General features: G+C 37.6%; 1 protein-coding gene across 3 annotated transcripts in view; it reads left to right on the plus strand.

The window, feature by feature from the left end:
• The window catches only part of LOC120514913 (dihydropyrimidine dehydrogenase [NADP(+)]-like), a 1,294,590-nt gene that overhangs the window by 613,776 nt on the left and 653,480 nt on the right, over positions 1–27,334 (plus strand). For all 3 annotated transcript variants that reach the window (XM_039735551.1, XM_039735552.1, XM_039735553.1), the window contains one exon: positions 3,375–3,585. In XM_039735551.1, coding sequence (XP_039591485.1) covers positions 3,375–3,585 — 211 coding nt within the window. The remainder of the gene's footprint in view (positions 1–3,374; positions 3,586–27,334) is intronic.

A 27,334-nucleotide genomic window follows, 5' to 3' on the forward strand; every position in this document is an offset into this window, starting at 1 on the left:
AGATGGACAACAACAATAAAGAGAAGATGAGGAAATGTATGTCAAAAATGTGAATGGATTAAAAAAATTGGGATTGGTCTCCCCTAGACTTTCTTGTATACTCAGATATGGGGATGGATATTTGAGGAGTAAACCACAAGACTATTATATTTTGTACATTAAAAAACCAACAAAAACAAATCAAATCAATTTAATAATATATTGAACAATTATTATAAAAGTAAAGTTGAATAAATCGGACTCTGCAGCTGCATGAACAAAAGGTAAAGTACCACTTCCGGTTAACGGAAATAACCTAAAAGTTGATAGAAATCAACGTTTTGTACCAAATACTTGTATGCAATATTTGGTTGATCTAAGTGAAAGCGTACTCAAGTTATCATATTTACATACACATAGACAGACAGACATACAGACATAATTCCAAAAATTGCATTTTCGGACTCAGGAAGGTCTAAAACATTGAGATACATTGAAATCTTGAAATGGAATTTTTGGAGGATTCCAATACTTTCCTTATACTTTGTATACAAGAAAGTCAGGGAGGTCTAAAATGTCGATATTCATTAAAATCTTGACATTGAACATTGGACATTGATAATTACAATACATTCTCTATACTTTGTATATGAGAAAGTAAAAAAAAAAAAGAAAGAAAGTGCACCCTATAGTGGTATAGTTCGACAACTAGAATTATCAAGATACAACATTTAAATAGAAACTTGTATGCAAATTTAATGTTTAAACATAAAAGAGAAAAATAACTGTAATTGTATAGGCAAAGGAAGTATTCAAAAATGTGAAAAATTTAGTGTGAAATTTATATATACTGTGTGTAAATGTAATCCTGCTACTTGTAGTTTAGTTCGTAGCAGATTCTATCCCTGTCTTTCATGTGGGCTGGCTTGCCCACTTGTCCTCTTAGCAAGTTTCACAACAGACCATTCCCTTGTCTCATGACCCTGGCTGGTGCTTCCTGTAAAACCTTATTTATACTTGAGGCAGCCACAAGGCAAAAATGATGTTAAACATGGAGAAATGACCTCACATGACTCGGACATACTGGGTTTTGCTGCACACTGCAACAGAATTTTTCCTGATTACCCAAAATACCAAATTTCAAGGAGAGGCTGGTGACAGATGTGATGCAATGTAGGTGCCTGTGTGATTCAACTTTTCGAAGCCAAATTTGATGACAAATTCAGGGAAGGAAATTGTAAATATCAAAGTATGTAAAAAAAAAAAAAAAACACGGAAAAATATAACCAATTCATCAATGCCAAAAAAAAAATGAAAGGGTGACGTGGAGCTCTACCCGTTCCAAATGACATGGGGTGGTTACCCAATTTCATTAAACACACTGTGGAACATCTGAGTTTATAACTTGTGGCTACACTTTTCCGCATTGCCCCAGAAAGCAAAATATGAAAAGTCATTTCCACCCTTTTTGACTGGATTTGACTGGGTGCTAGAATGATGATGGAGGGGCTGAATATGTTGTAAAGGGCCAAAAAACAACAAGGAAGACATGCAAAAATATTTAAAGTGCATCTTGTCATCATGTAGTTTACACATTTGCTGAACAAGAATATTATAATCGCCCTTGCTTCATTGCTTTTGGTTAATGGGTCTGCCATTCTCCTTTTTCTTTCCTCTTCAAGCCAGTAGTAACAGGCACAACTGTTCTTCCATCAGCAGAGTCTCATCAAGTGTAGCCAGCTTTCACTGAACATACATTTAAACAATTCACTTCCTTTGCTCTGAAATCTTTATGTATGGGACTTTGATCAAACAGTGCCACCTAGAGACTGGGAGAATACAGATGCGCTAATCACATGAGCCAAAAAAAAATTGTAAATATATTTTGATTGCCGACAATGTGCACGCTTTGCATTGTGGTCTGCATGCAAGCTTAACATAGTAAGCATAAATAGGCTTTAAGTGAGCCTGTCTTGCACACAGACTAAACAATGCACTCTGGTCCAAGGAGGGTTTAAACTCCTCCCATGGTCAGGAATGGGCCACCATTGACTATACGGACTGACGACTAAAGCAAAATTCACAGGCTCCTAGTTCTACTGGATCCCTAAGCCCAATAGTGTTCTTAAAGTATCCTTGAAAGGCTCCAAGGTAGTTTCCCTGCTGTCCAATGTCTTAAAGAAAAGCCCTGGCTCTGGGCTGCTGCAAACCATACATGGTTTCTTTTTCTCTCGAGTTCCAATGCCACTCGAGGTTTGTCTTTGGATAAGATGTGTAACTCCCAAGAGGTTCATGGTGTTACACTCTGGTACTCTAATACACCAGTGTGAGTCAAACTCTTGTTTAAACCTTTGGATTTTCTCCTACTCATACTACCCTGTTGGTGCTCCTTGCTTTTGCAACCTCTCATCAGCCATGCACCAATTTACTCCTTTCTCTTTCTCTCACTCATATATATATATATATATATATATATATATATATATATATATATATATATATGTGACATTTATTTATATGCACAAACATAAGGAGAGGACTGTAACAAAATGAACTTAAACCTTATAAAATAAAAGATATTGATGTTATGAAGAACAGCCGGCTTTCATCGTCTCACATTGTTTTAGAAGCCAGAAGTTCAGCATGTTGCTTGGGCTACCATGGAAACCATAATAAGGCTATACAGTGTCAACCATGGAGATGCAGGCACACATACACTACATGTTTGTGTAAATAGGGACAGATGGGTAAAATGATGCATTATATATGAAGGAAAAACAATGGAGCTGATTGTTATATTTCTTTTGATAACAATATCTTAAATAGTTTAGCAGATGTTGCCCACTAGAAGAGGAAAATTGTTTGCAAGGTTACTGAGAGTGCTTGGTTTTAGAATCCCAGTAGGAATCTGTAAACTCAGTGGGTTTAAAAAATATAATTAGTATAGCTTCAACTTTCAGTGAGCTTTGTGTACAGATGAGCAGTGAGCCAAATTATCTATGAGCTCTATAAAAAATTTAACAATCCTTATTATCTCATTATCACCAAATCAAATGACATTACTATGCATGCTTAGGTAGATATTGCTGCTGTAATTGTGTTTGCTTGATTATTAGAATCGTAAGACGCACCACTGCTGTGTTCAGCTTCAAGGAATTTGCAAAATGTGAACCTCTGTGCTTTAAAGAGAATTGCAGGAGGAAAATTAAGCATTCTGCATTTTTGGCATAACCATTAGGGCACAGACTGCCAAGAAGGTCATACAGCCCTAAAATTGTAAGCTAACTTGAATGGTTATGTGGATTTCTGTAATGAAAAAAACACATTTCAGTATATTTGAAACTTGTAGGCTCCTTGCAATTCTTCATGCTATTTTCATTGCTTTTTTATTATAGATGGAGCTTGCAAAAGAAGAAAAATGTGAGTTTTTGCCCTTCCTCTCACCTCGGAATGTAATAACAAAAGCTGGGCATATAGCTGGCATTGAGTTCTATAGAACAGAACAAGACGAAGAGGGCAAATGGATTGAGGATGAAGACCAAATTGTCCGCCTCAGTACAAATTTCATTATAAGTGCGTTTGGGTCTGGACTAACAGATGTGAAAGGTAAGTTCAGCAAAACTGAAAGTAAACTTTCTAAACTTTTTGGACTACTGACATAACTCGGTATCAGTTTTCATTGAGACATTACCTTTAGCCTTCTTTACAATTTTCTAACTTTCGTTTATTACAAAATTTTTGGACACAGGGAGGTCCAGCAGAAACTCACAGCACATTTTCTTTGAGAAGTGCTTTAGGAGTTCCGATTGCATTGTTACAAATTCCAGATCTCGATTTTTGTCAAGTTCAGTTTCAGTTACACCTGTTCGTAAGCTGAATTCAAATATATTTTTTATTTATTTAATTTTCCTACACCTGTTTTGTCCTGCCTTCTTTTTCTTTTTCTATTGGGCTGCTCCCACTAAGTGGTCACTGCATCCTTTTCCATATTTCCCTGTCTTGTCCATCTTGCTCTGTTACACACATCACCTGCATGTCCTCTCTCACCACATCCATAAACCTCCTTTTAGACCTTCTTCTTTTCCACTTACCTGGCAGCTCCATCCTTAGCATCCTTCTCCCAATACAGTGTGTACCCAGCCTCTCTCCTCTCCACATGTCCAAACCAGTGCAATCTCGTCTGTATGATTTTGTCTCCCAACCATTCAACATGAGCTGACCCTCTAATGTACTCGTTTATAGTCCTGTCTATCCTTGTCACACTCAATGCAAATCTTAACATCTTCGACTCTGCCACCTCCATCTCTGCCTCCTGTTTTTTTGGTCAGTGCTACCATCACCAACCCATATAACACAGTCTCACTACTGTCTTTTTGACCTTCCCTTTCACTCTTGCTGGTACCCATCTGTCACAAATCATTCCTGACACTCTTCTTCACCCACTTCACTCTGCTTGCACTCTCTTTTTCACCTCTCTTCCACACTCCACATTAGTTATACTGTACTGTTGATCGTAAGTATTTCAACTCATCCACCTTCTCCAACTCTACTCCTTGCATCATCACCATTCCTTTGACCTCCCTCTCATTCACACACATGTATTCTGCCTTGTTCCTAATGACCTTCATTCCTCTCCTCTCTAGAGTATATCTCCACCTCTCCTGGGTCGCCTCGACCTACTCTTGTTACAGATCATAATGTCATTAGCAATCATCATAGTCCACTGGGACTTCTGTCAATATGTCCATCACCATTGCAAATAAGAAAGGGCTCAGAGACGATCCCTGATGTAATCCCTCCTCCACCTTGAATGTATCTGTCACTCCTATCCCAGGCCTTAACACCGTCACACTTCCCTCGCACATATCCTGTACTACTCTTACATACTTATCTGCCACTCCTCACTTCCTCATACAATATCGCAATTCTTCTGTAGGCACCGTGTCATATGCTTTCTCTTAAGTCCATAAAGACACAATGCCACTCCTTCTGGCCTTCTCTAAACTTCTTCATCAACACCCACAGAGCAAATATTGCATTTATGGTGCTCTTTCCTGGCATTAAACAATACTGCTGCTTGCTAATCATCACCTTCCTTCTTAACCTAACTTCCACTTTCCTTCTATTGGTGTCTCCAAGATAAGCCTTACTTCATAAGTATGGGTGTATTTTCTGAAAAATTAAAGTGACAACAGGAAATTTAATACCTTCCTTGTTATAAGCATGTTGAGAATGCTAAAGAGTCATTGACCATGCATGATTTAGAATGAAAAACTAGGCAGTGCTTAACTTTAGTGAACTGGTTGGGGATGGAATAGCCATAAACAGAGAATACCAACAAGTAATTGTTGCAGTTATAACTTTTACATCCACATGGATACCAGAAGCCACACAAAAAGTTGGAAGACCAAAGAGTACTTGGAGAAGTGCAGCAGAAAAAGAAACTCCATTAGCAAGACAGCTCTTTGTCATTTGTTAGATGAACAACACGGCAGCAGGCCAGATGTTCAGTGAAACACAAATGCCAATGGTGCTGTATACATGTCAGCCTCATGTGCAGTACTCGTCAAATAGGCTTGGTGAGGTGAGGTGAGGTGTGCTCTGTGACAATCTGTACAAAGGTCACCATCACTTGGTGTAAGACCAGCAACTTGGGAAAGCAACAAGACCAGCAATAAATATGCCAGCTATAGGATGCTATAATAAACTTTAGTAAAGAGGGAACTACATTCGGTAATGTTGTGATTTACAGCTATTTGCTAATTAATCTGAGTGACATAAGGTATCTCAAACATTCTACTGTATATACTAATATATACTTGTAACTTTCCAGTTCAGCCTGAGACCTGTCCAAGGTTACTATGCTCGGCGGCCTTGATATCTTGGTAAAATAAAAAAAACCTTCAGATCATCTAGAGTTTCAACTGAATATTTAATGGTGATTTTCTCTACTGAGCTACTTACCTTGTATCAATAATTCCAAAACAAGTAAAGCATATTAAGAAAATTGAATCATTTATAATAGAGGGCACTACCACTTCTCTGTTCCAGGTATTTGGTTTGATTCAGGCTGGAGCAAATTTAAGTTCATTGTTTAACATAACCTGTAGAGAGAAAACCAGAGTAGCCAGAAATAAAATCTCATACAAACATAAGGAGAACAAAACATCTTGATGGACAGTGTCCAGGCTGGAATAGTAACAGAGGATCTGTGAGGTAGCAGTGTTGACCTCTGTGCAGTCCTTCCTTGGTGCAATGAGTCCAGTTTCCTTCTATGTGTGTTTCTCCCCAAGCACCCAAGTTGCATTGATGAAACTTGGCTTCCATAATACAACATGCAGAGAGCAGAATGATTTTATTGACAGAAGATATTCTATGTTCTATTCTGAACATGGTCCTCATCCAACCTTGGTACAGAGCCAGTAAACAGAAATACCAGGAATGATATCCTTATCCCTTTCATCTACCCTAACACAAGTTCTGTTCCACTAAAGAAATCAGATCTTCCCCATTTTATTGATGGATCCTTTGCTTGACATTTTTTTCGCCTGTGCCACCCATGAGCTCTTACTGCCTACTATGCAACCTAAGCAAGTACCTTGTCAACAACTATCTTCCAATATGACACCTTCTGTTACAACAGGAGCTGCTGCATCTCTTTTGAATATGTTGGTCCTTGGATTATTTAATAACATTCATAAGGCCTCCTGTCTCTCTGAAAGTGTTAACTACTGCATTTATTGTAGAAAGTGTCTGGCAGCCTAGGTAGGACTAGGAGATGTGTCCCAGATAATTAAAAGGAGCATGTCTATGAGTTGCCAAGACCAAAGATCTCAATGTGTCTATGGTTGAACATTTCATGTCCCCTGGTTCTAGTCAGACAGATTGTGATATTTGTGCATGTCCATGGGTTGGTAAAGAAAAATGGCCAAAGTGAAACTCGTTTTTAAAATTGGATCACACATTCATCCAACCTTTATGACAGGTAAACCTTTTAATTTCTCCCATTATCTTTTCTGATAGCAGCCTTTTACCTCTTTCATCTTTCCTGACTTTCTTCCCTCCAACCCTTTTATATATCCATTTACTCTGTTTGAAAATTAAAATCTGGAACATTGTGCTACTGCACTTCTGATTATTTTTTCAGCCTATAAATAACCTTTCCTTTTTTCCTTTTGTACAAAGTAATGGCTTCTGTGAAGTGCAGCACAACATAACATTTATCATCTTGTCAGACTCGCTTAATTCAATTCAGTGTCTTGGGGGGGCTAAGCCTATCCTGGCGGCACTAGACACAAGGGAGGAAACAGCCCGGGACTGGAGGCTAGTCCATCACAGAGCACAATCTCTCGCACACCCACATCCACACGCATACTTATGTTCAGTAGCATAACCTTAACCTGCATATTTCAATAATTATAAAAAGCCTCCCTCCACTTTTTCTCTACATTACTCTCTTTCTTTTTTAGTATATTTATTTTTTCATTTCATGAAAAGCACATTTTCCTGAGTTTAAAAATCCAAATCATGAGAGATTATCAGAGCTTCAGCAAAGAGAGCCAACTGGGATATTTCACCAGTCATGTACCACATGCTGTACCTTGAATTATGCTTGGAAAATTTTCTTAGCTGCTTCATAAAGAAAAGACATTGCTCCCTCCTGAATAAGTGTTTACAGTCATTCCACTTATCTGTGTTTACCAGATTTCAGAGGTATTTAACGTGATTCCTATCACTTCAGTGAAAGCAGTGATAATGTGGCAGCCCCCTGTCATCAGGTTTAAATTTGTGGGTAATGGCTTTCATCTTTCAGGTGTGGAGTACTGTTGAAGCAGACTGCAATGAGCTTTTCTCTTTTTTTGTCAAAGCGGTGAATTTCATGCTGACTGTTACATCAGTGGCAAAGACAAAAATAAAATGGCCATTGTCCTCGATTCCAGAGATTGTGATAATTATTATCAATACTCAGAGTAGAAGACCTACTGCGTTATAACTTAAGTGTTCCTTATGTCTTGTGTCCTTCAGAACAGAAGATGACTGCAATTTGTTAGATTTATTTTAGACAATATATTAAATACTTAGTTCAGTTTACTTTATTGTTTATAATGCTCTTCCCGGAGTATAAGCTCAGAATATTTGCTGTTACAGTAAAGAATTGTACAGAACTTGATACCAATTCAGTACATATACAGTGCCTCTATAAAGTATACATACCCTTAGAAGTGTTCATATTTTATAATTTTACAACATTATGGATTTTTGACAATCATCAACTGGAAAAGAGTATTTAATTAACGTCAAAGTGAAATCAGATCTCTGCAAAGTGGTCTAAATTAATGACAGATATAAAACACAAAGTAAATTGATTGCATAAGTATTCACATCAGTACAGTATTTAGTAGATGCACCGTTGGCATCCATGGCAGCCTTGAGTTGGTGTACACTGGTGTCTATTGGTTCTGCACATCTGCACAATGACGTTATCTGTCTTTGTAACTCCACTCAAGCTCTGTCAGGCTGCACGTGGATTGTGAGTGAACAACCTTTTCCAAGTCCAGCCACAAATACTCAATTGAAGATCTGTGCTCTGACTTGGTCACCCTAGTACATAAACATTGTTGTTTTTAAGTCATTCCTGTGTAACTTTGACTTTTTGCTCGGAGTTATTTTCTTGTAGAAAAAACAATCTTCTCCCAAGATGTAGGTTCATGCAGACTGTGTCACGTTTTCTCCATCATTTCCATGTATTTTCCTGCATTCTTTGTATTCTGTACCCTCTTAAGCCTTCTAGGGCCTGCTGCAGAGAAGCTTTCTTCACAGCATGTTGCTACAAACACTGAGGTTCACATTGTGGAGTGTGTGTTAATGTGATGTGCTGAGTTCAAACATGGTTTTTAATCTGATGGCCAAAAGCTAATTTTTTGTTTCATCAGAGCATAGATCTTTCTTTAAGCTGACCTCAGGATCCTGCATGTGCCTTCTGACACACGTGATAGTCAATAGGCCTGGAGGGAGAAACTTCAGGAGAGAGTTACCTATGTGGGTTTCCAGAAAAGTGCCTGAAATGTGGATTGATTTGTGTGTTAGCATACATATAGGCATGGGTCCAAAGCACCATATTTTTGGATTATAACAGGGCTGATGCAAAAGCATCACAATCATGGCAGTGTAAGAGCCTATAGTTGGGGGTGAGGGAACAATGGCTGGAATTGGCTGCAGAAATCCTGCAAGAGTGTATAACTGTGCTACAGTTGCTAGAGAGAGTAGTTGTTATCTTCTGTGTTGTCTTTTTTTGAGTTGTTCCATGTGTTGGGCTCCTTCATCTTTCTGCAAGCCTCAAGTGGGGGCAGAAGGCTTTGCAGTACCTACATTTGAGCTCTCAGATCTACAAAATATCATAAAGTGGATACAGAATCTGGGAAATGGTGCTGCAGGTGCTAGAGGAATCTACCTCTGTTAAAAAAAAGTTTCTTATAATGAACTAAAATCTCAGAATGCATCTGCTTTGTTAATTAAGGTATTAAAGTACATTTCTCTTACAATTAATGTACTATTATGTGTCTTTTTGTTTGTAAATTAATGCGGGCAATATGATTCAGCCTTCTATTTTCTTTATCATTAGTTTCCTTAATTTTGCCATGTAGACCAAGTGTGAGGCAGAGGCCAACTCTGGTGAGGATGTAAGTCTTTTGCTTGTCACAATCGTCCACACACTTACGCTTGTTCATATTGGATCAGTTTAGGGACAAAACATAACCTAACCTACATATCTTTAGGATGTGGACAGATAACTAAACCATCTCAAGAATAGTGTACGCAAACATTACAAGAGCATGCAAATTATCTACAGACAGTGACTGGGCCAGAAACTGAACACTGATCCCTGGACCTGTGAGCCAGCAGTGGTAACCAAAAGGGATTTAAAGGTAATGAAGAATTCAGTGATTCAAGTCTGTGGTCTTAGTCAGCAGGCTACACTCACTGCTTGCCTGGAGCCAATAGACAAACCCATTTTGCTGAGCTCAGATGATTTAATGTCAAGTGAAGCATTTTCCAGTCTCTGTTCCCAGTAATCCAAATCACAGCTATTTTTCATACAAAGGCTCTTAATCACTAGGTGAGAACCTCCAGATAACGTACTTTATAATTTAACTGACGAAGGATTGCTTTCACCTGACATAATACAAGTGATAAACTGAAGTGCCAGCTGCAGTTTCTGTTACTCGAATGAATTCCTACGCAAGCAGTTGCCTACCATCCCCTGCAGAATCTGTTCACCTTCTCCTGCAAGAGCAAGAGTTCAAGTGACCCTAGACTCTCTGGCGAGCGGAGATGGTCTTAATCATGCTCTGTGTTTCAGACATAATGCTAATTAAACATTATTCCAAAGTTCCGAGTTCAACTTGTAAAGCTTTTATTTTACTGAGTGATTAAATTGTTAGACTTTGTACGGTATTTAGTTCTCTTTTTTTTTGGTTTAAGGTATGCTTATTTACTTTATAAATAAAGCACCCTCTGATGATGTGTTCTTTGAAGCTTGCTGTTTAGAATAAAGATTTATTGATTCATTTATTCATTTATTCATCTCATTTGCATTTTTACAGCACTTGTATTGCAAATTAAAATCCAGGCTAGAATATTATCCTTAAAGCATCTTCTAATGGCATAAGTAAAGCAGGGTGCTATATAAAATAAAAAAAAACTAATTGATCTTATGTAGTTCAGAGTTCTTATATTCCACCTTTGAGTTTACACTGGGATGTTATCTTTGTCTAACCGGTAAAGCGCTTTGTGATAATGTGCTTAGTGATGGATGCTGTAACAATAAAGATTGATTGATCTCATTTGCAGTTTCTCATTGCTTATGTTTGAGGTATGAGCCTAACATGGGATGTTGTCTTTGTAAAACTGGTAAAGCGTCCTGCAGTGGTGTACTCAGTGAAGTAATATAAAGATTGATTGATCTTGTGTATGGTTTCACTACACTGCACTAATGTTTCAGGTTTGAGCCCAGGCTGACTTGTAGTTGTTGTGTATTTACTGAATGGCAGTATATAAATTAAAAATTGGTTGGCTTTTCCAATTTAAATTTTGTACAGTGCCTGTCAACCATGCTAGGCTGTCTTGATGGAATCCACATAGCTGATTGTGATGCTTTCCCTAGTATGGGCACTATATGAATAAAAATAAATAAATAACATAAAAAAAAAAGATTACTGTCATTTGTGTATTTTTATACGTCATGTTTAAGACCAACCTGGCATATTAACTTTGTAGAATTAGTAAAGTGCCACATGTGCTCAGATGTAGCGTCAATGTCCAATAAAGACTGACTGATTTACGTCATACGTATCTACAAAGCACTACCGTTCCATGTTTGACCCCAGACTGGGATGTCCTTTATCCGAGTCCTTAAAACACGTTGGTTAGAAAAAATAAATAACTGATTTTGTGTACAACTGCAAAAATTGTGTTCCAAAAATGGCCCTAGACTGGGATGTTTTCTGTATGCAATCCATGAAGGTCCTTGTGCTGCTTTTCATAGAACAAGGGCTATACAAATTAATAGTTAATTAATTTCATTTTTGTTTGACAGTACTTTTGTTCCAGAATTGAGGCCAGTCTGTGATTGCTTTGATCAGTTTTAATGTTCTCATTGTTGTACTTTCTAAGTACATTTAATTTTTTTCGTAGATATTTAATATTTTGTTATTGTGTTAGTGTGCTCATCATGGTGCCATTTTCTTGTTTCTTTTCTTTGTAGACGTAACTATTTTGTGTGATATTTTTGCATTGTATCACAACTAATTTGTTAATGGACACTATTCACTGTTGCTACCATATAATGGGGCTTCTTCCCATCTCCTGATGTGTGTATGTCACCTTGTTTGGAGCTGGTGCAGTGCTGTTTCAGTTATGCATTTATCAGTGACGTTCACTGAGGGTCATGGCTGGTGAGGCACTGACTCCTTCAGATTCAGATTTACAAATATATGAACCCCAAAGAGTAGCTTATTTACTAATTAATTGGCAGCCAGTATGCATATTGACTACTGGTTATGTTTCACATCTCATCAGCATTCTTTACACACACATAGGTAAGGTACATATTTGGCTAAGAAAGAACATTACAGTACACCCTCGAAATTCATTGGGGTTACGTTCCTACAGCACCCAATTGTGAAAACGTGCATTATTGTGAAAAATATGCATTATGGATGTAGTTAAAAATGCCTATTCTTATAGTTTAAACCGTAAATATGCCCCCAAAACACTTTAATTTAATTTCAACCTCAGCTTAATACATTACCTAAAAAAAAGAATGTAAAGGTAAACCCGTATACTGTGTAGTACTGTACTGATATGTCACCCGCAATGCTAGAATGTAAAATACCGATGTTACCATTATATGTACTGTAATTCATTGCCAGAAGTCTTAGAACAGGGGTGGCGAACTCCAGGCCTGGAGTGCTGCAGTGGCTACAGGTTTTCATTCTAACCCTTTTCCTAATCAGTGACCAGTTTTCACTGCTAATTAACTTTTTCCCCATCACTTTCATAGCCCTTTTAGAAGAGTTCAGCCCTGTGAATTGATTCCTTTCTTCATTAAATGACAGCCAAGCAGGAATGAGATGTGAAACGAGCTAACAGATGACCAGCTAAACTGGGGATTCAAACTCCAACCAATTTCACTCCAATCACTTTCTTAATGAGAAGCCAATTCTTGCTGTTAACGAAACCCGTTATTTAATTCCATGGCTTGTTTCTGCTCTCATTCTGCCACAGCATACATTTCCAGAACTGTTGCTTTTCTGTTCTTTCTAAGAGCACCGTCAAACTGTTTTGGTGACCTGAGAGATCAACCTTACCAAGACCATCACCTCTCTTTAATTTCAGATATTGTGTAATGGGCACAGGGGAGCTGGTCATGTGGTGGCTTGTTTTGTGTCTCATTATTGTTTGGCTTCTAATTAAAGAAAAAGAAACAACTATGGTGCCTGAGTCAAGTTAATTAAAAGAAGTAATCAGCAGCAAAAACTGGTCACTAATTAAGAAGATGGTAAGAATGAAAACCTGCAGCCACTGCGGCACTTGGGGCCTGGAGTTCACCACCCCTGCCTTAGAAGACGCAGGGCATTTTGACAGCATCTTGGGGCTTTAACCCTTAAACTGCCACATACTTGGGGGTTAATGTACAGGGAGTGCAGAATTATTAGGCAAGTTGTATTTTTGAGGATTAATTTTAATATGGAACAAACACAGTGCTATCAGTCAATCCAAAATGTTAATAAACCTGAAACCTGAATGTTTCACAACGGAAATGTGAGTGTGAACATCATCAGGGGAATACATATGTGCACAATTATTAGGCAACTATTAGTGTGCAGATTTATTATGCAACTAAAGGAAAAATGAAAATTTTCCCATCTCACTTGTTTATTTTCATCTGTTATAGTGAGAATAATAAACAAACACCTCAAAATTTACAAATAAACATCTCTGACATTTCAAAAAATAAATCAATCAATCAATGACCAATATAGCCACCCTTCTTTCCAATAACAGTCATAAGCCTTTCCATTCATGGAGTCTGTCAGTTTCTTGATCTGTTGACGATCAGCTTTTGTGGAGCAGTGACTACAGCCTCCCAGACACTCTTCAGAGAGGTGTATTGTTTTTCTCCCCGTAAATCTAGCGTTTAAGAAGTGCCCACAAGTTCTCGATAGGGTTTAGGTCAGATGAGGAAGGGGCCATGTCATTATTCCTTCATCTTTAAGGCCTTTACTGGCTGGCCACGCAGTGGAGAACTTCGATGCAAGTGATGGAGCATTGGCCTGCATAAAAATCATGGTCTTTTCCTGTATCACTGTTTGAAGAAAGTGTCTTGAAAAACTGGCAGTAGGTTTGGGAGTTGATTTTGAGTTCATCTTCAATGCAAAAGGTCCAACTAGCTCATCTTTAAAAATACCAGCTCATACCAGTACCCCACCTCCACGTTGGAGTGGAGCTCTGTGCCATTACTGATCCACAGGTCCATCCATCTGGTCCATCAAGAGTCACTCTCATCTCATCGGTCCATAAAACCTTTGAAAAAATCTGTCTTCAGATATTTCTTGGCCCAGTTTTGACGTTTCAACTTATGTTTCTTGTTCAGTGGTGGTTGGGTTTCAGCCCTCCTTACCTTGGCCATGTCTTTGAGCACTGAACACCTTGTACTTCTGGGCACTCCAGGTAGGTTGCAGCTCTGGAATATGAAAGTACTGGAGGATAATGGGTTCCTGGTAGCTTCACGTTTGATTCTTCTCAAATCTTTGGCAGCTAATTTGCGTCTTTTGTTCTCAACACGTTTCTTGCGACCCTGTTGACTATTTGCAACAAAATGTTTGATGGTTCTGTGATCACACACCAATATCTTAGCAATTCCAAAAGTGCTGCATCCCTCTGAAAGACTTTTTACAATTTTGACTTTTCAGAGTCAGTTAAATCTCTTTTTGGCCCATTTTGCCTGAGGAAAACTAGCTGCCTAATAATTCTGCACACCTTGATATAGGGTGTTGATCTCCTTAGGCCACACCCTCCCTCATTACACAAATACACATCACCTGACGTGCTTAAATCCAATAAGCATTCAAGTTAATACAGCTTGGAGTTGGAATATACGCATTAAAAATGATGATATGGTCAAAATACTCACTTGCCTAATAATTCTGCACTCCCTGTATTCCTGGACGACAAATACTTTTTTGCTGCACTTTTAAGTAAATGTCACAATTCACAAAGAAAAAATTAAATTTTAATGGAACACATTTTTTTTCATGCAAAGAGCATCACAATTACTGCAACACTGATCATTTTACATGCTGCCAATAAACTGTAAAAACTATTTTAAAAAACTACTGGAACAATATGTACAAGGTGCAACTGACACTATTGATGAAATTCAGTAAATCACTGAACCAACTGCGCTTGAACTGGCTGCACGTAAGCACACAGAGGTAAACGCTTGCACTGGCAGGCTAGTGTAGTGCAGCGGCTCAATCCCAGAGACAGTGAGGCTGCAGTGCTGCAGGGCCTGGCAGTGGTCATGAGCGGGCTTCTTAACGAATGTACGGCACTGACTGATCAGCTCCAGCATGCTATTAAATTGCACTGGGAACTGACAATAACCAGTTGCGGTGGTTTAAGGATTAAGAAGAAAAAAGAGGGAAAACACGATAACACTCAGCTGGAGATGTCACAGGGCAGCAGTCAATCAGCAGCAAGGAAAAATGAATAACGCTGTAGCGGTCCGGTGCTGGTAAGATTCATACCATTGAGAAGACGGTGATTTATTTATTTTTATGGTGGAGATTCCAGGGACGTACCCAGCCTTGACCCAACCCGCACGCACTCACAAACAGAGACAAAAACAAAGCAAACTGGTAATCAAACAGCAAATAAAGAATGTAATGAAAACAAATGACAACAACAATACCACCCCTGTTCCCCTTACGGCAGTTGTACATTAAATACAACAAAGAACCAACAAAACACACACAGTTCATGAAAACCGGTAACGGATGAAATGTAATGATGAAGATAGATAGTCCAGAGATCCGCATGTTGAATGGGAATGTAAAGATAGTCATACCGGTAGTTCTTGAAATGGTGAAGATGGGTGGATGGGTTCAGGAGCGTTCCTTTATTTGCAGGATAGCAATGAATCCACTTATAATCCTCATGTACACAGGCAGACGGCAGACAATCTAGGCCCCAACCAAAAAATGATTCAGGACAAAACAAATCAGTACAGGTAACCCAACAGAAGGCAGGCAGAGAGACAGGGACTTGAAACATAATTTACAAAAACTTTTTTTTTTTTTGGTCACCAGCCCCCTTTTTAAAAGCCGCGCTGACGTCCTTCTTCAGCAATACACCAATCTGAGCCATTGCAGGGACTGCTGGGAGTTACAGTTTCAAATTCTAGTAGAGTATGCTCTCGGATTGGCTACTTTCACCATCCCAAGCCATGTTTTCCTCTACAGTTGCTTCATATTCTCTCTACAGTGTAGTATTGTCACTAAAAAATTCCTAAAAAATTGCAGCGAGAGAGAGCAGAGAGTGTGTTTACTCTGTACCCTCCATGTCTTCTAAATTTGCTGTTGCAATTCCACAATTCATACTCATTCGATAAAAATTAAAGTATTGAGTGGTGTACAAAAAAATCAGATTTCAAATGTAACCTTTTGAAGAACAGCAGTAAAAAGCACCTCTTTGGCTCATATCCACCCCCTTCGGTGCGGCACGGTCCTGTCTTCTTCACATTGTGCTTTTTCACTGCGGTCCAATCAACAAGATTAAATATGTCAAAAACATTCATTAAAGATATTAGCCAGATTGTGGAAATTCAGGGAGTATATTAAACGTGCCTGCAAACATTATATTGGAGACATACAGAGAGACAGCAACAGGCATGCGCCAATTGCATGTATCAGCCCAGTATGTGAGTGCAGTCTGAGGTGAGGTGAGGTTCGTCGCTGCCGCACCTCACATTTCTCACCTGTATTTCAATAGGAAATGTACCAATTCAGCGATTTTGACTATAAAAATGATTAAAATTATTGGAATCATACAGAAAACAAATTTATAGCATAAACCAGTGGACACATTTATATTATGTTATCATTATTAGTTTTTTTACTTTTCATGATGATAAGTGAGGCTCTGCCTCACCTTCCTCCCCTGACCGCATATCCCTGGCATATATTGATTTGAAGAAAGTTTTCAGAAACTTTCATTTCATTAGTATTAAAGGTAGCCTTTTCTTTGACATCAGTTATTCATTAACAATTCTGATTTGTTTGCCCTGTCCTATTCCCATTATTCTAGTGCTGAACTGACCTTGTGCTTGTTTTATATATTGTACTGTATATATACTGCGGTGGGCTGGCGCCCTGCCCGGAGTTTGTTTCTGCCTTGCAACCTGTGTTGGCAGGGATTGGCTCCAGCAGACCCCCATGACCCTATGTTAGGTTATAGCGGTTGGACAATAAATGACTGACTGTATAGATAAAACAAGCAGAAGATCAGTACTATATATGTATTATTGCAGGACAACAAATATAGGTTGGGGTTCTCCAGGAATACTGCTTTTAACCTTAGCCATCTCAAAAAATAACTATTTTGTAAAGACAGGTTGTTAGGGCTGCCTGATGGTGACTACTTGTTCCAAAATTAATAAAGTCTTCCTGTTTTGGGTCGTCTTGTATAATGGACAGACCAGAAGAGACATGCCCCTTCATGGTTGAACTGGAAGTGGTGTCACTGCTCCTCTAGTAGTTCCTCCTCCATTTTAAGTGAGGGGAGTGAAGTACAGGTTACTGGCTGTGTCTCACCAAATACATTGTGAAAGGTAGAAGAGATAAATAAACAAACAAACAGGTTTGTGGCTCCAAAGGACACTCCATATGTCCAAAAACAATATACTGTACATATAAATCAGAAGGAGTAGTTCTAAGTTAGTTAGTAAGTTAGGTAGTGCCATGCTCCCTTCTGCTTTATGTTGTTGGATGCATGGATGTTTTGATTGAATCAAATTTCTTAAAAAAAAAAAAGATTTGTTAATGTATATGGGGATGGTTTGAAATATGAAGAGCTGCTTGGGAAGGATGTTCATCTTAACAGTGTTGATTGTCTCTGCTAATGTGAGATGGAGGGTGGACCATCAATTCACATCTTGTTTCCTTTTTTCCATGCAGACAGCACCATTGGTGTTATATTCTTATCAGTGTTCCAAGTTTACATACAAATAAGAAAATCATTCCACTTAGTACCCATATCTTGAATTTATCTCTCTGAGGCTAAGAGAGTAATGTTGTCTTTGTGCAGCTTATTAACTGCTTTGTAGTGATATGCTCAATAAAGGATCCAGTATAAAACACAGGCTGATTGACTTCATTTGCACTTTCATAGCACTCATATGTCAGGTTTGACCCCAGCCCTTTTGTGCTATATTTCAAATAAAGATGATTGCGTTCCAGATTTTAGCCCAGTCTTTGTGTTCACATATTGTTCTCCCTCATGTTTCCATTCTCTCTCAATTCATTGACCATTTGTCTGTTTAATTGGTGTGCCTTGTGTATACGTGTCCTTGTGATGGATTTTGTTTTCCTAAATCAGTTACTGTCCTCTCACTGTGTGAGTTTAGAATTGGATGACCCGAAGAATCTGTTGATTTGCAATGAAAAAAATTGTGATCTCAAAATGGCGTAAGAGTGTGAGAAAATACCAATAAGTGTGAAACTGACAAGGAAGCCATCAGAATTACATACTGACCCTCCTCTCTTTTCGTTCGACTGTTAGCAATTAAAAAAAAAAATAAAGCAGGAGGAAGACGCACATATTCCCATTCAAGTATTGTTAGCATTTTTCCATTTCGCTGGTCTTGATCATTTTTAAAGTTTCTGTTGTGCATTGCTAAGTCTAAAGTGCTCCCAATGGGAACTGCTGCAACTCTCCTGGATTGCATTTGTGCTAAATGACGGCTAAACAAAATGAGCAGGGTGTTTAATGACAGTTTAGCACATCTGAAAACAGTGTGAATGAGTAACACCACTGCAGTGGAGTTTGGCATGCACGTGTAAAACAAACTGTGCTATAATGTGGAATGCTAATGCGTTTTTTATTTGTTCTGAAATAGCTTTTTTGTGTTTAGGTCTCTGTCTTTTTAATTGACACTCTAATATTTTGTTAATCTTATTGGTTTTTGATTGGGATAGCTGCACTGGTTGTATTCAGATCAGTGAAACGAGATGAAGTAACTAACACATTGAAATAAAAAGCAGAGTGCTGGAGCATAAATCATGACTGTGGCTAAGAATCTGAGCCATAAAAGTGGCAAATAATGAAAAAAATAATCCTTATGTTTTAATGCAGCATCATTTGTGTAAATTGTTACACTGAGAGCTTTCAGTGAAGTAAGAGGTGTCAATTTATACTAATATTAACTGTCCTGTGTAATAAAAACATGCAATAATGAGCTGCTAAAGCTGGAAACACTGAAATTTTAAAAATGGGTTGCCCATCAGAACCATTAAACTGCTTACTGAAGCATCACAGATATACTGCAGTTAATGAGAATTTCTGCTATTTAAACAAGTGCAAATTGAACATAGTTTACATGGATACATAATTAGTTATGGCAGTCAAATGTGCATTTGCTTTATTTAAGAAACAGTTTTCCTTTGATTTTTGTGCATCAGTTTAAACAACAGTTTGAGAGTTAATTTGGTTTCTGGCTCTTGTTTATTTTTGAAAGTTGCTTGCTAAAAAATGCATTTAGAAGATTTTATTCCCAGCAACGGTGTGGCAGCCCTAAATGCTCCAGAATTTTCTTTGAAGATGTGCAGTGCCTCTGATATCATCCAATTAGTGACTGTTCATAAGCCTGTATTAGCAGCCTTGGGTTCAAGTGAGGGTTCCAGCTCATGGTGAGACGCAAGTCCATAACAGCACTTACCTCAATACACAACTTTAAAAAAAAACACCAGAATACCAGATTAAAAACAGCAGAAACACAGGGAGAATGTGGGAGTCCTAGGGTCAGGATCCTAATCCTAATAGGCAAATTCACTGTACCATTGTGTCCCTATAATAGACAAAAGAATTACATTAATCCTTGAGGATTTAAGGAGGTTAGTGAATACATATGTATAAACCCCTGACGTGTATATTTTAAAAGTTGCTGCACTCTGGGAATATTCCTAAAGACTGGAAATAAAAAATAGTATCCTATTGTATGAAAGGAGTGATCAGGCAGTTCCAAATAGATATGGGCTGGTGAGCTAAGGTTGCATCACAAGTAAATTAAATGAAGAAATTGTTAAGGAGAAGATCTGAAGTTTGACTGAACAGTCAACATGTTTAGATGACAGAGGTCATGTTTTATTAAAATCTTGGAATACTATGAAGAAGCAACAAAGGTATACTCTCAAAGTCACACATATGATATAATTTATCTCAATTTTTAGAAAGCATTTGATAATGTCCCACGTGACAAGTTGGGCATCAAACTAAAAGAAGTGGGAGTTCACAGTGTAGCGTGTAGATGGGTACATAATTGGCTAAAACACAGGAAGCAGAGGATTACGGTGCAAGGAACCTTATCAGAATTATGTTTTTTTTTTTAAATTGGTGTCCATCAAAGATCATATAAATAATCTAGATAGGATATATAAACAACAAGCTGGTTAATTCTGCAGAAGATACCAAGCTACAGGTAGGTGGACTGGTAGATAATCTGGGATCCGTTGAATCATACAGATGGATTTGTACAAAGTATAGGCTTGGGCAGATATGTGACAGGTGCAACTTAACGTAATGAAAAAATAGATTTGAATAAACAACAGGAAACCTGAAAGTACCTCCTCATGAGAATGACATAGGAGTAATAGGGGACTTGTCTCTATCAACCTCCTGACAGTGTTCAGAAGCCATTAAGAAGGCAAACAGAATGTTAGGTTATATAGCACAATGTGTGGAGTACAAATCTAAGGAGGTTTTGCTTAGCCTTTTTAACACACTGATGATGCCTAATCTGGAGTACTGTGTGCAGTTTTGGTCTCTTGGCCACAAAAAGACATAGCAGTCTACAGAAATTCCAGACAAGAATCACTTGACTGATTCCAGGATGGCAGAATATGGTTATTAATTGAGAGGAAATTATGTGCATTTTATGTTTTATTGTTGCTTCTGTTTTATTTAGTTATTATTTTACATCTATCTATCTATCTATCTATCTATCTATCTATCTATCTATCTATCTATCTATCTATCTATCTATCTATCTATCTATTATATGGTGCCTTACATTTATCTATCTATCTATCTATCTATCTATCTATCTATCTATCTATCTATCTATCTACATGTCTTCATGTTATTTTTATTAGTTTCTTATATGATAGTGCATTTGTGTACTGTCTCTTTAAATATGACTATTTTCCATGAAACTACCAGTCCATCTGGCTACATTAATGGATTAGGGAATTGTACATTGTACTTTTTTGATATTTTGTGAATAAATCTTATTTTTATAAAGATTGCTTGCCTGTTCCTCTGTGCACAAGACAAGGTTTAGGGTTACCTTCCTATTGTGGGGTTTTCATTATAGATTTTGAAAGGTTTGTAGCTGTTTTTCTATTTCCTCATCTTTGGGCCTACAAAGCCTGAGGCAGGCCAGTGGAACTGAAATTAAACCCATTGGGATGAGGCCTTCTCTGCACAGGTAGAAAAGGCTTGGCTTGGCATTCCTCGCACTCTGTGTCGCTTTACAGGAAACTCCAGTAATAACCAAAAATTATAAAAGGAATTAGTACAGTGGATTGAGACTGTTTAAAATGAGTTCAACAGAAACATGGAGGCACAGTTGGACACTTGTTAAGAGTTAACTTTGTACAAACACAGACAGACACAAGGAATAAGCTACCAAGTAATGTGGTGGACAGTACAAGAAGGACTTTAAGGTGATTCAAAACTCAACTTGATGTTACTTTGCAGGAATTAGGTGCTTAAAATTGTTGAGATTTGTTCTTGTCTATAATGTTTTAATTTTCTAAAAAAATTAATGGCAACAACAGCACAATAAACAACACAGAAAATGGTGCTATCAGGATAATGATGAATTTAAAAAAAGATAGAAAAAAATAAACATAAATATTTTCCAAAAATAAAACGAAGTGGCAAAGGGAAGTCTTTTGATGTCCAAGAGAACTTCCTGATCAGTTTATATGTACTGTAGTTTTTGAAATCCTATGCGTACAGATGAGGTTTGTATTTTTTTTCTTTAAATAATCAAATTCTTTTTTAGACATTTATTATCCTAGAGGGAAATTTATTAGTTTATGCCATCAGTGTTCTAATACGACAGCCTTTTCAGTCTTTGGAGTTTCTTGAATGTTGAGTGGATTTTTTTCCTAGCGTTTTGAGCACTGAGTGTGGTCTTTTACCTTCTTGGTCATAAGAGCTACTTATACAATTTGCTGTGCAGTCAGGGAGATATTGATTCAGATTAAGAGTTAAGTGGGCGTTTAAGAGTATGTAATGTTTGGGAAAGAAACTGTGTTCTGAGAGTATTAGCAATATTATATTATTCAGAGCTGGGCAGAGCCATTTTGGCGTGCAATTTAAAAGTGAATAAGACTCTAATTGAGTAGCACAGGAAATGTAAACTGGTGTTTACACATCTAATATAAAATGACTGCCCTGCTGGCTAAGGTCTGTAAAGAATAAAGACAATAACAGGAGGTATAGGTTGGGACATTGAGGGTGGGAAAGCAGGATCAGTAGACACCAACAGAGAGCTCGTACTGGGGAGAGAAGAACCCAAAATGAAGTCAACATTGGCAGCAGGATGCCAAAGAGCAAAGGGTTCTTTGCATGCAGAAATACACTACATGCAGCATCAAAAGATTTGTTCAGAACGTTTATGTTGGTTACGCTTTTTCACAGTCATAAAATATATTAATTTTTTCCACTGGCATTATTAAACTTTGAATGAAAAAGTGAACAAAACACATTTTTCTTTCCCTAACAGCACCATTCTTCAAGGAAAATGAATGTATGTCATAGTTGTGAAATACTATATTTGACTTTGACTTCAAAAACAGTGAACGTTGTGTACAGACAACAGGCGAGCCTTATTCCTTCATCCTGCTTTTCTTCACCCAAGTATCCTGGTGGCAGTCATTTTGGCCTTAAAAACGAATAGGCCTGTCTCACCTTATACATGTTTTGTGTCTGGCTTTCCAATGAAAATCGAAACTAGAAAGCACACCACATCTTACTCAGGGGACACTTAACAGTAGTGTGGTATAGATAATTAAATGTTGGAAGGTGAAAACTGCCCTTTACACAAAAGGCCATTGAGTATAATGTCAGTCAAGATGTGAGAAGAAGGGTTAGGACATTTTAAAAACCTACACTGACCAAATAACTGGCTTTTTCAGAAATATCTTTTATATCTCCGTAAAAAAAAAAATCCCTAATTCCTATTAGTTTCAAAGACAATTATTCCAGTGCCAAAGCATATAAATTGGACTCACTCTGTGACTACAGGCCTATGGCACTCACTCCCATTGCTATTGAAATGCTTTGAGAGGCTATGCATTTTTCATAGAATTCCAGATAATCTGGATTACCTCCAGTTTGCAAATCATCACACCTATTCCACAGAAGATCTCAAACTCTTGTGAACTTCATTTTAACCCTACTCACCTGTGTTATAAATACAGGTAGCACTTTACCAAAATACCATTAAAGACTACAGATCAGTTTTATCCCTGTTGCACCATCAAAGCTGTTCACCAGGCTCCTATGTTTGTAACTCTCTGCAGCTGTACTGTAACTGGTAGACCCTAGACTGGGCAGATTGGTATCACTTGATCCACAGTGGTCCTCAATGCAGGACCTACTATTATATTGTCCTAAAAACACTTCTGTACTCCTTGTTCACCTATGACTGTGTGCTCAGAGACAGCTCCAGCTCCATCATTAAATTTGTTGATTATACACCATTGTGAATCTGATCACCAACAATAGAAAGAAAGCTTACAGAGAAAAGGATTACCTTTTGACACTGTAATACTAGGGCAGTAGTGTGTTCTTTAATGACATAGAAGCAAGGAGCTAATCAAAGACTTCATCAAGTAGGAAGCAGACCACACATCCATCTACACTGAAGGGAATGCTGTGGAGAGGGTCAGCAGGTTTAAATAATTTGGAGTAACTGATCCCTGTAAGCCTATACTCCCACATATGTCTAAAGAAAGCCTGTATGTCTGCATCTTTGCTCACAAACATCTGCACATGCACCATGGACTCGCCCTATTGGTGGCATAACATCCTGATATATCAACTAATAAGCTTAAGACCACAAAGCACTGCAGAGATCGGCAGAGTTAGCACAGGAGGAGTTTGAGAGCATGCAATGATACAGCACTGACGTCCCCCTCAGGCGACGAATCACCTCAGGATCCCAAATTAGGACCCGAACACAGCTGTGCAATGGGTGACTCTTAAGTACCACCAGTGGAACAGTATGAGGTTTTTTACACTGGCTGAAGTGACAACCCTGCCACTAACCTCCAAGTTTTCCCAGCAAGTTGGAGGACCTGAATGTCACTATTGTGATTTCCAGTTTTCTTCAAATCTCATACCATATTCTGAGTGGATCCTGTTAATTTCTGGGATATTCACACTCAGGGATTCCGATTCTGAAACGAAAATTGAAGTTTGATGCAATTTTGAAGAACTTATTTATTAGGATTTTTCTGCAACACCGTTTTGTTTTTCTTTCACTGGTGCCATTTTGTGAATCCTGTCTTCATGATGCAGGTTCCAGATGCCAGGGTGTGTGGACTTTGAGTGGTCAGTTTGTGAAAGGTTAAAAGATTGTCTTTATGACCATTTAGTATCTAAATTTGTGGAAAAATAACAAAAACTTAGTAAATGTTCATTTAGCTCATGCTGCTGGTAACAACTTCTATTCTGTGTACTTTTCACCTACGATTGTGGGTTTTTGATTATGGCTTGATGGTTGGGATTCATTGACTTTCTGGTTATGATTCTTTGCCTGGTTTTTAAAACTCTTGTCTGTTCTTCTGGTCCTTTATTTAAAATTTCTCTGCCACCTTCTCTGTGTTAGAACAATTATAGGACACAGCTCCCCTCTGTTCAGGACATACATAAGACACACCGGGGTAGACTGGCAGGATGGCTGATCGCTTTAATAAAATGTTTGCCTATCTGTTTCTGGCAAATGGTTTATGGCCTTTAGCAAACTACAAATTTCAGGATGTTTTTGACTACAGATCACAAGGTTACGTTTTACATATCCTGAATATTGAACAATTATTTCATATCTACAGACACACACATATTATATTTAATGTACAATGGTATATGTATTTTGATTGCTATTGATACTGTACTACTGTCACTACTCTGTAGGAAACTTACAAGTAAGAGTTTTACTCATTTTTGAATATGATCGTGTAAATCTTTCACTTAGAGAATCTTGATAAAGACAAGCCTGTTTTATACCTTTTGTATTTTCAGCTTGTTTGATTCCTTACTCTAAAGCACATTGTGATAATGTATGCTATTAAATATGCTAAATAAAGATTGACTGATTAATTGATAAAATGTCATTTTCATATGTGTATGATAATTGGTTAAAAACAAACTGTCGGAATGAGGTTTGTTTTGAGAAAACTGAAAGAGTCTGAATATTTATAGTTAAATCACTGAGGCGCCATGAAAGCTTTTTCAGCCAGTGTATTGTTAGTATGGATTAATTTCCTAGAGACAGGTAAACGGGATGCTGCAGATGTTTACTGCATACACCAGTAAATAGTTTAGCAGCTGTACACATTATGTAACTGTTTACGAATTACAATTAATGGCAGGTTATTTAATCCTCAAATGTAGTAATATAATCATTTCTATACTGTTTTATGTTTAGCAGACATGTGCTTCGTGTTCATGAAAGGATCAAGCGGAGAGGAGAGCAGTTTGCTCTGGAATTACTCATTCAAAGGACAGCTAATGTATAGTCAACATAATTACGGAGGATCTTTTGGTGCAGCCTACAACAATTATGATGTGAACTGGAAATTGGCAGCTCTTGTATAGTCGTTCACACTTAAAGGTCAGCTTTCACAACCCAACTGAAGGGCAGAGTACAAGAGGTTAAATGATTTTCTTAAGGTCACACTGAGACTGCCCTATGTCTTAAAAGAAAAGAAACATCTGTGTTTCTGAGTTCTTTTCTTCACCTAGAGTGAAATATACAAATTGAAACCCCTAAAAACAGTTTTGAAAAAATTCAAGAAAGAAAAAGCATTATTCTTATCATCCACTTTTGTACAAAAGTAAACATTTGCTTATAAAATGTATTAAACAGCAGTCATTCCAAAATATACATTTAAGTGGACTTAAAGGTTTTGTGGTTTTTAATCCTTAACATTAAACATTTTCTTCCATTTTTAATACACTGATTTTAATATAATTTAATACAGAATATTGGCTTTAGAATGAAATGAGTTTATCTATTAAAGTATTTTTCACTATTTCGCAGCTGCCAACATACTTAAAATGTGCAATTACACCAGACTTTAAGGATGAATATGCATGAAGTCATCTATAAACAAAATGTTGTCGACCAGTTACATGAAGTTAACTAAGTGGTTCAGTAACATTAAATTTATATTTTTGGAAAAAACAAGTAACTTTCTATATTACTCCTATAATATATTGTGAAATGATTAGCCTCAACACAAGAAAAAGGTTTGGGGCAGTCATCTGTGTACTTGACCTTGGCTGCAAAAGGCAGCACAATAGAGTAGAGAAGAGAGTCCAAAATAGAACTGCCCAACGGTGGAAGGAAGTTGTGTTTTATAGGGAGGTTTAAGGAAGTGATGACATCCTCAGGGCTGGGACGTGAAGTGAAGTTGTCCTCGGGGCTGGGACAGGAAGTGATGTCGTCCTCAGAGCTGTGGCGAAAGTGATGTTGTCCTCAAAGCCGAGGTGGACTCAGGCAGAATTTAGCATGTCTGGTGTGCAGGGACAAAATAGGAGGGTTGAGTGCACCCCGCCACCCCCAGCCGGGCATGGAATTCTCTTCTTTTGGTCCCTGTAGTTGGCTTCCATGCACACATGTGTGACTATATATATATATATATATATACTAGCAAAATACCAGCCGCTCAGCCAGGAGAAATAGTGTGTTAAAGAAGTTATGAAATAGAAATGGAAACATTTTAAAAATAATGTAACATGATTGTCAATGTAATTGTTTTGTCAGTGTTATGAATGTTGCTGTCATATATATATACACACACACACACACACACACATATAAACATATATACAGATACATATATGCATATAAACATATCTACATATACACATATCTACACATAAACATATCTATATATATATACATATAAATATCAACATATATATACACATACATATACATACATACATACATACATACAGATAAATATACATATATATTGTGACAGATTAAGTGCTTTCCTGCACCCTTGGACCCTCAGACCACATGTCAGACACCAGATAAAAGTCCAATAATTATTTATTATTATAATAATTGTGCACAAAGCACCACCACTCCACTATTCTTCAATAACAATACAATAAATCACAATCCTCCACTCCCAGAAACTGAGGGAAAATATACCAATAACTATCTGTTAAGGATCTCTTTGTATACCTCATTGTCAGTTCAGCACTCCGGTTGTAACTATGAAGGATCTCTTTGTATACCTCATTGTCAGTTCAGCACTCCGGTTGT

The sequence above is a fragment of the Polypterus senegalus genome, chromosome 14 (genome assembly GCF_016835505.1).
Source record: "Polypterus senegalus isolate Bchr_013 chromosome 14, ASM1683550v1, whole genome shotgun sequence".
Taxonomy (NCBI): Eukaryota; Metazoa; Chordata; class Cladistia; order Polypteriformes; family Polypteridae; genus Polypterus; species Polypterus senegalus.